At 32.1% G+C, this 13,565-nt stretch overlaps 1 protein-coding gene across 4 annotated transcripts; it reads right to left on the bottom strand.

Annotated features, from left to right (window-relative positions):
- Window positions 1-1,187: 1,187 nt before the first annotated feature.
- On the bottom strand, window positions 1,188-13,315 carry LOC143238995 (apicoplast pyruvate carrier 1-like). Of its 4 annotated transcripts, none has more exons than XM_076479697.1 (11): window positions 13,223-13,315; window positions 10,429-10,567; window positions 9,821-10,093; window positions 8,521-8,647; window positions 6,672-6,799; window positions 5,629-5,755; window positions 4,700-4,888; window positions 4,184-4,306; window positions 2,849-3,058; window positions 2,000-2,098; window positions 1,194-1,749 (listed from the first exon to the last, which is right to left on the bottom strand). In XM_076479697.1, exons 3-10 carry the CDS (start codon window positions 10,078-10,080, stop codon window positions 2,021-2,023), a joined length of 1,242 nt encoding a protein of 413 aa, XP_076335812.1. In that variant the 5' UTR covers window positions 10,081-10,093; window positions 10,429-10,567; window positions 13,223-13,315; the 3' UTR covers window positions 1,194-1,749; window positions 2,000-2,020. The 4 variants fall into 4 exon arrangements, with proteins under 4 accessions (XP_076335813.1, XP_076335812.1, XP_076335810.1 ...); XM_076479695.1 differs by having other exon boundaries at window positions 1,197-1,749; window positions 9,821-10,114; XM_076479696.1 differs by lacking the exon at window positions 13,223-13,315 and adding an exon at window positions 12,915-13,005 and having other exon boundaries at window positions 1,197-1,749; window positions 9,821-10,114.
- Between the last annotated feature and the right edge of the window lie 250 nt (window positions 13,316-13,565).

Genomic DNA, 13,565 nt, shown 5'->3' with positions numbered 1-13,565 from the left:
ACCGAAAAACAATCTTACTGTAAAGCTGTAAATTGCAATAAACTTTACTTTATAAATAAGTAAATTCAAAACGATATTTTGCTGTTTTTTATAAATCCGTTATGAGTCACTTAGGTTACGTTTATCTGTTTAATTTTGAGTTTACTTAATGATTATAAGTATTACTTTATTACAAGTTACAGTTTTAACATTAAGGAAAAATATTACTGAAACTGGTACCACGTTTCAATAACTGGGATGATCTCTCTCCAGAACAAGAGGTTTGTGTTTTTTTATTTTTATTTAATTCAATATTTAACGATCCAACAATGTATTTAAATCAAAGAATCGTAAGTAATTAGTTATTAATGTTCATATGAATCCACGTGAATTGACATGAAAAGTGGACATTGTGTTGCAACTCACTGAATTATCTGTTTGTCAGTCTATTTGTTTATTTGTCCCTTGAATGGGATGGCAGTGAGTTTATGGTTTTACAATGCTAAAATCTGGAGGTATTTTATTTTTGATTATATCAAACAATATTAGGAAAAAACAAATAATTATTAAACGATACTTAAGTACACTTACGACAGCGAGAAGAAAATCAAATTTAATAAAACAATTATGATAATTTTAAAACATATCACATGTAAAATATCATGTTAAAAACCTGTCTACTTTAAATATTTTTCTGTCGTTGTTAATCGAAGAGCTGCAGAATGGTCTATCTGCGTATTTGTGTGTTGTGGATTTTGAATAACAAAATTCACGATTCGTTGCATTAGGTTTGGTGTTGCTTGTGTAAAAAGTTGTTTGACAATTGCTATAAATAGGGTGACGTAATCGTCCCGATATTGTGGATTTTAGTAATGTCTGACAAAGCCTTAATTTAGAAATATAATCGTATGTATGATGCACAGATTTATTTAAAAATCACAAGAGACTTTATGCATGGGTGTTTTTGTTTGTTTTATACTTGTAACCTTGTCTAACTATTTTGAAACATTGTCATTGTTCAGGTGTTCCTGATTAAAATATTATACAAACTTAACTTTCGCTGAAGTGTGTAGAAGCGATGACGTCACACATTTTCCATGGCACTAAACAAACGCTGTTTATTGGTGAAACAGCGTCGCAATCACTACTTATTTTCAATCAAAATCAATCAGTAGAGGAGAAAAATCTCTACCAGTTAGATATGAAGAACAAGACATTTAATATTACGGTCAGTAATAATGATATTCTTTTAGGCTAAACTGATAATTATCGCTTTCATTGTCCAGAACAGGTTGTTCTGGGTGTGCTATTTGATAAGTATGTTATTTCATGTGTATATTTGATTCTATATTGTGTGACGGTACAGTATATCTGAGACATTATGATGATTCTTGTCAGCGTGTGTTGTATATATCTAGCTGGTAATTACGTTTAACACTCTGAATATTTCAGTCAATAAAATTTACTGTAATGAACGTTGGGTCGGTGTTTAATGGTGCAAAGAGACTAAGCTATCTGTGCCAAAATATAACCCGTAAAGATCCGCGATGAAACGTGTAATGAAAGAACGTCGAGTTAACAAAGCTGAATACAACAAGTGAAATTCCAGACAGCCCCTGGGGAGGAGGTACGTTATTTATTTCAGAACAAATGTTTAATATTCTTTAAAAGCAGCACTTCCATAGTTACGTCTTTCCTCGTTATCTCGTGCTTTCGATGTTTCCGTTTGCTGTTGGGTAGTTTCTGGAAACAAAATGGTAACAAGGATACCTGGAAACCGAAAACCACATCAAGTATATTTCACTACACCTTCTCAAGTCCGAAATTATGAAGTACTATAAAACAAACAGGATTAACATATGCCGAATTCGTGTTTTATTAAAATTTCTAACCATTAAATATTATTTAAAGCACAACACGTGTCAGCTTCATTCCAAATGATTTTTTTTTTACTTCTGGTAGTAAAATTTCAGTAAGGAAGAATAGTAAGTTATAATGTATGTAACAATAAACTACCCACCAAAAGAAGTGAAAACTGCCATTATACAAAACATTCCAAACCATCCAAAATTGGGATTAATTCAGTAAAGATGACAGGCCACACGATACTTGACGCACCCTAGTTTGAGACACAAAAAACAACAACATTTATTATCAACCAAAGTAAAACAGTGAAAACAATTTGTCGAACATAAATGTTTTATATTTCGCGTAAAATGAGAAAATTAGACGAGTCGTAACTGGAAATAAAATATCTCGATTCCTATTCAGTTTTCGATCCTTTTATTAATGTAAATAAAACCACGACCTATACATCCAGAACGTAACATTATTAATCTAATATTTCGCTCTTTCAGCTACCATATCCTGATAGTTCACTAATCCAGTTGAATCTAGCAAAGATAATAACAATAAACTTTTGATTCAAATGAGAAAATATTTTAATAGAGAAATGTCCACCCGTTTTTCCTTATTAATTAAAGGAAAAAAACTTTATTTGCGTATGTGTTATCGAACAGCAAAGCCACATTGGGCTATTTTCGGAGCCCACCGATGAGAATCGAACCTTTAATTTTAGCGCTGTAAGTTCATAGACTTACCGCTGTACTAGCAAAGGGCTTCAGCATTTCTGTGATTAGAATGTTAAATTAATTATACTTATTATTATTATTCTAATAAAATGCTCTTTGATAACTCACTGTAAAAACAGCTTGTAATGGATTTCGTGATAAATATGTCATGACTAAAAATAGCGAACAAATATCTTAAGATTTTTTTTATTAAAAGGACATCAACTCATATACGTGTTCTGCAGTGGTTTAGGCTTAGTTAAGAACTTATTCTATCACTCTAGCTCCCACGGTCTTACCGCCATAAATAGAATCATTCCATAGATAACAACGGTGTACTTCATTCCAAACACCTCGGCATTAACAGCTGGGATACAAACAAAACAGATTGGAAAGGTGGCGTACAAAACAGAAACCCATATTAGAAACATCGCTTTACCCCCAGTAGATGACGCGATCAACGTGAATAATAACACCGTCTTCATTCCGAACAAAATTAAAACAGTTGACTGCAAAATAAAATAAAAATTCTAAACTTAAAATGCATTTATTCGTCAATCAAATACAACAAATTATGTTAATTTTGAAGATAAACAAGAAATTACAATCACAAATAATAGCATTCACTAGACTAACATGATACTGTATACCAATTAATAAAATTATACGACAACTTATTATTATTATTATGAGTTATATAATAACGTTAGTTCATCAGATTGTTTTCATTATATGTACCACTATTCGGATAAATCTGGTAAGTAGATCAGTCTACTCTTAGTATGCAAATAGCAGGTGCAAATTGTATCACCGAACATGCTCGTTTTTTCTCTCGTGAAGGTGTTTCAATCAATTTCCCTTTTCATTGTTAAAAGATAAGGCAAATATTTTCCGGTAGGTGGTGTAAAGTAACTGCTTTCTTTCCAGTCTAATACTTTAGCCCCCCAGTGGCTCAGCGGTATGTCTGCGGACTTACACGCTAAAATCCGGGTTTCGATACCCGTGGTGGGCAGCGCACAGATAGCCCATTGTGTAGCTTTGTGCTTAATTCAAAACAACTATAACTTTAAAATTAGGGACAACTCACCCTGATGGCCCTTGAATACTTTATTGAAGAATTTAATAATTAAATTATTAAGGGGATAAAGACCTTTATATCTGAGCTAGTTATTAATGATGTTTTTATTTTAAACTATATCTTATCTTAGTTTTTAATTTGTATTTGTTATATTCATATTTTTTAACAGAATGTGAAGCTTTACTTTTGTTATTTCTTCTAGGACATTGTTTTTGAAGTGGTTTATTTCGTGTACCACAGGGATGCAGTAGATATCCACATTAGAAAGTTTTCAATGGCTCATCGTAAATTAGACTTATCAATGTAAAAACTGGGTCTCGATACGAGCAATTAGTGAGAGGAATACATAACTCATTGTGTAGCTTTGACTTTACCAACAAACACGTTAGAAGTGACGCCAAAAGTCTACACGTAAAAGATTCTGGCTATTTTATTTTATATAATAATAAATGTATTTATTTATATAGGTTACAAAATATTTTAAAAATAGATATTCTGCTTGTTCCCTAAAAACATGAAACAATTAATATTTTTAATACTATAAACATAAACACACCTTGTAAGAAGTTTTTTGTTGAATTACGCCTATCAAGCCTCTACTAAGTGCGTGAAACGCTGAGGACACAGAACCAACAGAAGCGAGAAACGTATCATCGTGAATGAATGATTGACCAAATACCTAGAAATATATATATATATATATATACACACACATATATATATACACACACACACACATATATATATATACATGAAAATAAAATTTTAAAATATCATTACATATTCTACAGTTATTATATTTTAATTTAAATCAATCTGCACTCTATTGATTGACGAAAATGTAAATGATAAACTCAGTTGAGATTGTTTATTTAATAATTCACTTTATCCGTTTACTTTCATCTCAGACAGTTATAGCTGTTGTCATAAAACCTTAATGTAGGACCGAATTATGAAAACGTAATGTTCAGGAGGTAACAGAATTAAAAGTCCTTAATAACCTTATCCGTCACTGGCCCCATAACGCCAGTTTACTTTATTATTAAATAATATTAAATGTGATGTCACATACTTTGTAGAATGTGTTCACGAATGTTACTGAGTGAAAAGAACAGACAGCCGTTATAACTAGCAGATAGAACTGTTTGGTCTTGAGGGCTTCTTGTGGGGTTACTGCAAGGTCTTTAGACTCAACCAATTCGGGTCCTGGTGAGTTCTCATTGGTCACTTCCTTGATGTCCACAGTGTTATCTAGTCCTTTCTGGTCCAAGTTAGAAACAGTGAAACATTGTTGACAGTTTGGTTTGATTTTTTTAGGTAGAGAGCATCAGGTTCATCTGAGTTCTATAACTATAAAGTTTAATTTCACCAAACTTTTGATCGATTGTAAATTTTAATTTCATCAAACTTTTGATCGATTAAAAATAGATCTGATATATGGATTCATTATTTACTGCAACAAGCCCAAATTACAGTTATATGCACAAACACCTGTAAAAACATTGACAATAAATTTATAAAGAAAGACGCAAACTATCCCAAACAAGGTGTTACTTGTTAACACTAACAACTGATATCTAAATTAAACTTTCCTGAACAAGGTTTTAGCTGTTAACACCAACAACTGATATCTAAACTAAACTTTTAAACTTTCCAGAACAAGGTTTTAAACGCTAACTTACGATCGCTAAATTACAAACTGTTTTCCTTTCACTAATTGTTAACAACAACTACGAGTTTATTTTATTTCATTAGTTACTGATGAATTTGTGAAACACAATAAAAATGAACTGTGGTTTTCTTCACATTGAAAGAAAACAAAAGCACTAACAGTAAGTTATTTATTTGTACTGACTACAGAGTCCTTCGGTGAGACCGCATGGAATTCATGGAGTTGAAAGATTAAAATCAGGAGTTAGATTTTCCGTAATAAATAAAACATGTAGCCGAGTTAGGCTTTCTTTCACAGAACAAACCAATCTAACACTAACTGTTTCCTACCTCAACTTCACGAGACTTTGGTTCACTGTAGAGTAACAAACCCACAAATAAAAAACAGCCGTGTACTCCTGCCATCAACAAAAACACTGAAGGGATTGCGTCTAAAACATCAGGATCATCGAAGTATCTGAAACACATATAAATGTATTGAAGACAAAATGTGAAAACTAGTTGATGTAACATATAAAAGAATATATTAGTCGAAGAAAATATATGAGCTGACCAATTAAAAAACATAAATACGTTCGGCGAGAAAGGATGTATAAATCAACCATTCAGAAAATATGTAGCTACATTAGTGTGAAGAAACATACGAAACTACCAATCAGAAGGAAAAATATGAACATCTCAATTAAAATAACATGTAATTTTTTTTCCTGGAAGTTCCTTACATTATTCGTGGTATTAAAAATAATTAAAAGTTATCATGAAAGTTTCAAAATCAGATTCAACACCCCACACACTCACACCTAATAATTATAGTATTACTGTCTTGCAAACTTTCATCTGTGTTTTCAGGCGAGTGTCCCAAATATTATTAATAATCAAGTTCCATCATTACCATCATAAAAAATAGCAAACACAAAATTGTTATATAATCATTATAAATATTTTATAGTGTGTAATCTATATGTAAACTCCTTTTAATATGAAACACACAGCGCCCCCTCTCCCACTCTGAAAGATACCCAGTCTCTATAAGTATAAAATATTAATTAATTTGTTCTTTGATCTTGCTTTGGCCATTTTATGTGTTGTAGGTTTTAAAAAACCCTACAAAATTCTCTCCGTCATTTTTTTTCTGACAGTCTTACCCATCAGACACAGGCTCCAGGTCATGCCTTCTGTTGAGCCTTCTATGTATTACAATTCTGGTAGTATTCGTTTTATTAACGTTCTGTACCTTTTGCGAGATCCATAATCAGTTGGTATCTCTTGTAAAGAAGAAAATTGCCACATCGAGAACATAGCTTACAAAAACACAGCGAGCAGTATAAAAAGTTCTACAAAATTCTCTGTTATTTTTTTTCTGACAATCTTACCCATCAGACGCAGGCGCCAGGTTGTTAGGGTTAACGAAAAACGTCTGTACATAGTTCATTAAAAGAGGAGCAGCAGCATATCCTGAGGTAAGTATACCTATTACTGTGCTTTTCTTCTCTGGAAACCACTGAATATAAAATTTAAAAACATTAAAAAGAGCAAGCGGTTAATACTGACAAAAGAATTCGTATCAGTCTGTATAGGCCTACGTCACTGCAGACATAATAATCATACTTGAAAGAGTTAATGATAATAAATCTTATACATATATGATCCTATAAAAGACTCGAAATGTGACTTCAAGTTACCATATCAACATGCTCGCTCGTTGTGAAAAAAACTACACGTTGTCGGCTTCATAGGGAAACGTATTGAAAGTAATGTCGTCATCGCGTACAACAGCAGTCAACAGTCAGAGCAAAAAACTCATTATTTTTAGGTTCCCAAAGAATAAACAAAAGATTAAAAATTTAGGTCTAGGTTAATAATACAGTGTATCATTACAAACGCATATATGGCAGTCGTCACCTAACTTATCTATGAGTTTCTTACCTTCACTCTCTTCATGAAGAATCTAATGCAATAATAATACCAAACAAATGAATTGATGTTCCATCAGAGGTCTTAATTTAACGTCTTTATTAATTCTCGAATAACTAAAACAATTGCACGTTTTGGTGATATATTAGCAATATCTTCAGTTTATGAATAAATTATTGAGTTAATTTGTTTGTTTTAATTTAAGCACAAGACTACACAAACAACTGTGTACTCTGCCAGCCACACGCATGGAAGCTCAATTTCTGGCGTTGAAAGTCATCCAGGCATGCCGTTGTGCCACTGGGGACCAGTTATGAAATACAAATATCTTTCATACATTATTCAGAACAAATTAAAAAAAATGTAATGTATTTAATAAGTTTAGTTTTATCTCAAGGAGTAATAAATATGGAATATAATACGTTAATTTTGAAAACATTTTCAAAAAGCAATAATTTTGTATTTGATGAATACATTATTTTGGGGTTATCGCAGTAAAAGTTATTTTCTTCCTCGTAATGTTATTCAGTGTAGTTATAAAAATTAACATTAGTGTTATTAAAAACAATAATAGTAAATATTATCTTCTTTCTTATAGTTATGTATTGTGGATTTGTCTGTTATCGTTTAATTGGGTAGTTTGTTTCATCTGCATTTTTGTATTGAAAATCACTATTCACATCATACAATATGGAATCTAAATATACACATGAAATAAGATACTTATCAGATAGCACACCTAGAACAACTTGTTCTGGACAATGAACACGACATTTATCGGTTTAGCTTAAAATAATATACCTACCTAAAACAATTTCTTCTGGACAATGAACGTGATATTTTCGCCTAAAATAATACACCTATTACCGACCGTAATAGTAAATGTCTTCTTCTTCATATCTGCATGCACAGCGCCTTTTAGAATACTTTCTGCGTTCTGAAAACTCTTCACATCTGACTGATAGAGATTTTTCTCCCCTACTGATTGACTTTAATTGAAAATAAACAGCGATTTCCGTGCTATTTCACCAATACTTGTTGTTTGTTTAGAAGTATGGGAAATGTGTGACGTCATCGCTTCTGCACTCTTTAGCGAAAATTAAATTTGGATAATATTTTAATCAGGAACACCTAAACAATGTTAATGTTTCAAAATAGTTAGACAAAGTTACAAGTATGAAACAAACAAAAACTCCTATGCGTAAAGTCCCTTGTGAATTTAAAATAAATCTGTGCATCATACATAGGTTTTTATTTCTAAATTCAAATAGTTATATATTGCTATATACAAATTAAATACTCTTCTACCTCCATTGCAGTGACTATTAGTTGGCCATAAGCACACCCTAGGCCCAAAACGTGAAGTGCACCAAACGTGAAAATTGTAGCTGTTAGGCCCGCCTTTATGCTCCAATACGTTGAAGAGATAGCCCCTCTGGCGTTGAAAATAAAAAAAAAAAAAATTAACTGTTATAAAAGTGCTTTATAATCCTAAAATGTTCGAGAGAGTAGTTAGATTCGGCATTTACGTGTGTAAATCAGGAAATATAAATCGAAAATAAAAAACCTAATACCGAAAACTTACCTGAGAAAATAAGCGAAATATATGTATCAAATACATTGTCGCTATTCTTACACAATTTCATGCGCTGAATTAAAAATAACATGTATTTCTTTGAATAGAAAACAGAAAGACAGTACTGAAAAAGGACGATTATTCTTGTTTTTTATAGGTTTACAAATTAAAACTGAAATTATTTTACAATGGTTATGGACACATTTCAAGTTCCAAGAACAATGGGTATATTTTTTGCAGTCCTTCAAAATTATCCCCAATAAAGGATAAAACACCAAATGAGCAACAAATTTCTTTTTGACCGACTATATGGAGTAGTCAATAAACAAACAAACAATAAACATTTGTAGTGAATCACATTCAATGAGAAAGGGAACCTGATAAAAATGAACACTCCTTCTTACAAGTTTCCCGCTGGTACAGTGGTAAGTCTTGGGATTTAAAACGCTAGAATCAGCAGTTCGGTTCCCCTCAGTTGACATAGCAGATAGTCCAATGTGACTTTGCTATTAGAAAGAAACTTCTAAAAACAGAAAATTTTGATTACATGTTGGTGGCCAAAGAATACACAAGTACCAAATTTGTCAAAGATGAACTTCACGTAAACGGATATACTGTATACCGGCGGGGACCACTACAATAATTTTATGATAGATTTTTATCTCTGTGATTTTACTTCGCTTCCTAGATGCAGAAAACGAATATCTTTTTAAGAAAATTATGCATTATATTTCCGAACTCAGGTGTTAATTTCAGTTATTTCTTATAATTTATGCAATGAAATATATATATTTTTGAATTCAACGCACGAAACTGTATTAAAATAAAGTTTATTAACATAAGAATTTAACAGTTTATCAAACTGAAAAGCGTCTTCACTTTTAATGTTGTGTCTTTGTAAACCTTCCAATTGATTTTCCACAGAATATATTCTTATTAATATTCCACGTCAGATACCAAGACAAAAGTAGATTTAGTCTCTGTTTTACAATATTTTTAGTTTAAAATCCAAGGGAGTTATGGGTATCTTACATGAAGCAGGACAAGCCAAAGATCATGGCTTTACGTCGTCCAACCTGAAGACCTAACCATCCTCCAAAATGTACGAAAGATATACCAAGGTAAAACGTATACAATACCCAGCTGACTTTTCCATAAGTTACTGTTCCGTCAACTCGGTTTCTCAGGTACGATGTTAAGTATGGATTTAAGTTACCGAAGGTAGGAAATGTACCAAGTCCAAAATGGATCAGAAAGCATCCAAATACAGAAATATACGGCCGAATTTCCATATTCTGCGTAGGGCTAGACGGTGAATGAAAATTACTGAAAAAATAATGTACATATTCAAGTTATTTAACAGAGCACAGATGCCTAATTGTAATGCGTTGACTCAAATCCAAACAAATAAATTTACTGAATAATTTTAACATTTGGTTATTTCACAACAATGAATATCGTTAATATTAGGTTGTTTTCTGTACAAGTACAGTTGTAATTACATAGTTTTTAATTGTAAATATTCCTAAATATTGCTTAAAATTCAATATTTTTACACAAAACGCTAGACACGGAGGTGTCTGTGCATAGCTGACTATAATTCTGAACCGTAAGAAGGACATCAAATGAACAACACCCACCGCCAGTTTTTTCAGTACCCTTGTCTAAACGAATAGCTATCCGTGAGACTGCCCCCTCTAGTACAGCGTTAAGTCAACGGATTTCCAACAGGCTTCGATTCTTCTCGGTGGGTTCAGCAGATAGCAAGATATGGTTTTGCTATAATAAAACACACAATCCAGTAAAACTATGGCTTTACTTTTATCGTAATACAACTGTGACAATCGTGGCGGGAACGTGGAACCATAGGTTGAAATTTTGGGCATGTTAATAATCAGACTACACCAGAATTCCCTTGTTTGTAAACTAGAATATTTAGGATTTTTAGTTATTTTGTTTCAATAATAAATATATTAGTAATCATATAAAGTTTGCTATTTTTCCAGAAAAATTATGACTTTAAAAAAGTTCTGATACTCTGGTTCAATTATAAAGTGTTAATTATCGTTAAATGTTCAATTTTACCCGTTATTTTAGAAGTAAGTATTTTCCTTGCCATAAAAACTGAACTGTTTTTGTGTAATGGTTAGGAGCGAATATTATAAATTTGATCACACTGTTTGAAAACATTCTTTCCTGATTTTGTTTGATGTACTCAAAAATAAAAGAATATATCAGTTTACGGGAAAATATTGATAACTAGATAGATAGATAGACAGTTAAAGACTTACAGACAGATTTTGTTCGTTTTAGAGCAAAGTCGCGTTCGGCTATCTGCTGTGACAACACAGGGGAATATAATTCTAGATTTTAGCATTGAAAAATTATAAAGTCACCGCCGTCTAATCGAGAAGACGAATAAATAGATAGACAGACAGAAAGGTAAATCTGACAGCAGCGACACTATGTCCAGTTCTGATAACGCAAACCTGTTTCCCTCAAACCCTTTGCCATTGGAGAACACAACTTATTATTATAAATTATTTCACAATACACCAACAATAGAATCAAAATAAAACAGTAACACCTGATAAAACTGTTATAACTATTCACATTTATCTGTTTTCAATACAGATTTGTACTTATTTCAGTCACCTAGACTTACCATGGAAAATATATTATCAGGTATTTTGACCACTCTTGTCTTACATCATATAGAATAACATGCCATAGACACTTCCATATATAGATAAGCCAACATTTTGGCTTAGATATCTTGATGGCGTGTTTTTGTTGTTGTTGATTTGCTTTTTATCTTAACTTGTTAAAATGAACAAACAAATTTTATTGAACACTTAAAGTCGTACAATTCACAGTGGAAAATAAAAAATAACTACACGATACATTTTGAACGTTAACATGACACGATTCTCTCCCCCCAAGGCTTCACCACTGATATTCGTAGAACAAAAGAACACGCAGTGGAACCTTCATGAATTTGTTTTCTAATCATGTGATCCACCTGAAGCTAGGCACTCTAAAAATCTTAAATTTAACACACAATATTTGTACCACAGAAAGAAGTTACACTCTTAACTCAATGTTTTATTAACGTTAACTAGTTCTTTACTAAAGTAGTTATTTAAACTATTAATGAATTTAATCAGCACAGGAAAGACATGTTTAACAAATAAACTATAAAATACTCCATAAAACAAGAAAACTTATCACTTGTACTATCCCATAGACATGATATATTAACATACCTGTATCCAAAATAAGGAAAATACCAGCACATAAATATAACCTTAATATAACGACTAGATTCATTTTCACACCTGGAATAAAAATTAAACACTTTAAGAAAACTATATATTGAACCCATACAACCAGGAAGCCTTTAAGAAATAAAATGTGACAGTTGTCCAGTGTTTTACATAAGTCCATGAACGTATGAACAAAAACACCCCGTTTTTTCTGAACAAAATATCACCATACAAAAAAGTAACCTGATATTAACAGAATAAACATCAGAGAAGTCTTATTAATAAAATTAAAACAACGCTACAGTTAACGAATAGCTAGGTACATGTCTGTATGTGTTTGGTCGTTATTTCATCACACTAACCTAATATTATGAACATCTTTTGTGTAATATATCCCACAGTTTAATATTTATTCAATTTTGATTATTTATTCAGTTTCTTCATAAACAAATAATCTGTAAATTCACGTAGGTTCATATGAACATGAATAACTAACCACTTGCGATTCGGGCCCGGCATCGCCAAGTGGGTTAAGGCACTCGACTCGTAATCTGAGGGTCGCGGGTTCGAATCGTGGTCGCACCAAACATCCTCGCCCTTTCAGTCGTGGGGGTCTTATAATGTCAATCCCACTATTCGTTGGTAAAAGATTAGACCAAGAGTTGGCGGTTGGTGGTGATGACTAGCTGCCTTCCCTCTAGTCTTACACTGCTAAATTAGGGACGGCTAGCGCAAATAGCCATCGAGTAGCTTTATGCGAGATTAAAAAAACAAAACAAACAAAAAACAATTTTGCGATTCTTTGATTTAAATATATTGTTGGATCGTTAAATATTAATTTAAATGGAAAAAACACAAACCTCTTGTTCTGGAGAGAGATCGTCCCAGTTAGTGAAACGTTGTACCTGTTTTAGTAATATTTTTACTCACTGCTAAAACTGTAACTTGTAATGAAGAAATACTTATAATCATTAAGAAAACTCAAAATTAAATTAAATATCTAGATAAAACGACAGATAGATGTATTGGATAATAGATAGAACAGACAGATAGGTGTATAACAGACGTTAAGGCAGATAGAAAAGCAGGCATTTGTATATGTATATATATATACATATATATCAAACAATACATACAACGTTTAAACGTATGTAAGTTCAGGCCTTACCTGAAAGCACCAAGCCAGATTATGAAGTGAATATATTTTTAAAACTTTTACCAATACTCCAATGTTCTTCCTCATGCAACGTAAGTTAATATTTTCAGCTGTTTCAGAATCCACTGGCAAACGTGGTTTGTAAGGGTTTTCAGCTGTACGTAAACAATGGAGCCATCTGTGATTTTTATGAACCGTACTTTTATCAGATGCATTTTTAGGGATTAATATAATCATGAAATGAAACAGAAAAAGCCCAAGGTGACGCATTGACAATCGAAAGAAAATACAGCAAAAAAAAAAAAATGTTTTGAGTGTATTTACTTATTCGGTCCGGGATTGCTAGGTGGTTAAA

Source organism: Tachypleus tridentatus, chromosome 13 (genome assembly GCF_004210375.1).
Source record: "Tachypleus tridentatus isolate NWPU-2018 chromosome 13, ASM421037v1, whole genome shotgun sequence".
Classification (NCBI taxonomy): Eukaryota; Metazoa; Arthropoda; class Merostomata; order Xiphosura; family Limulidae; genus Tachypleus; species Tachypleus tridentatus.
This window is presented reverse-complemented; position numbering and strand designations above follow the sequence as displayed.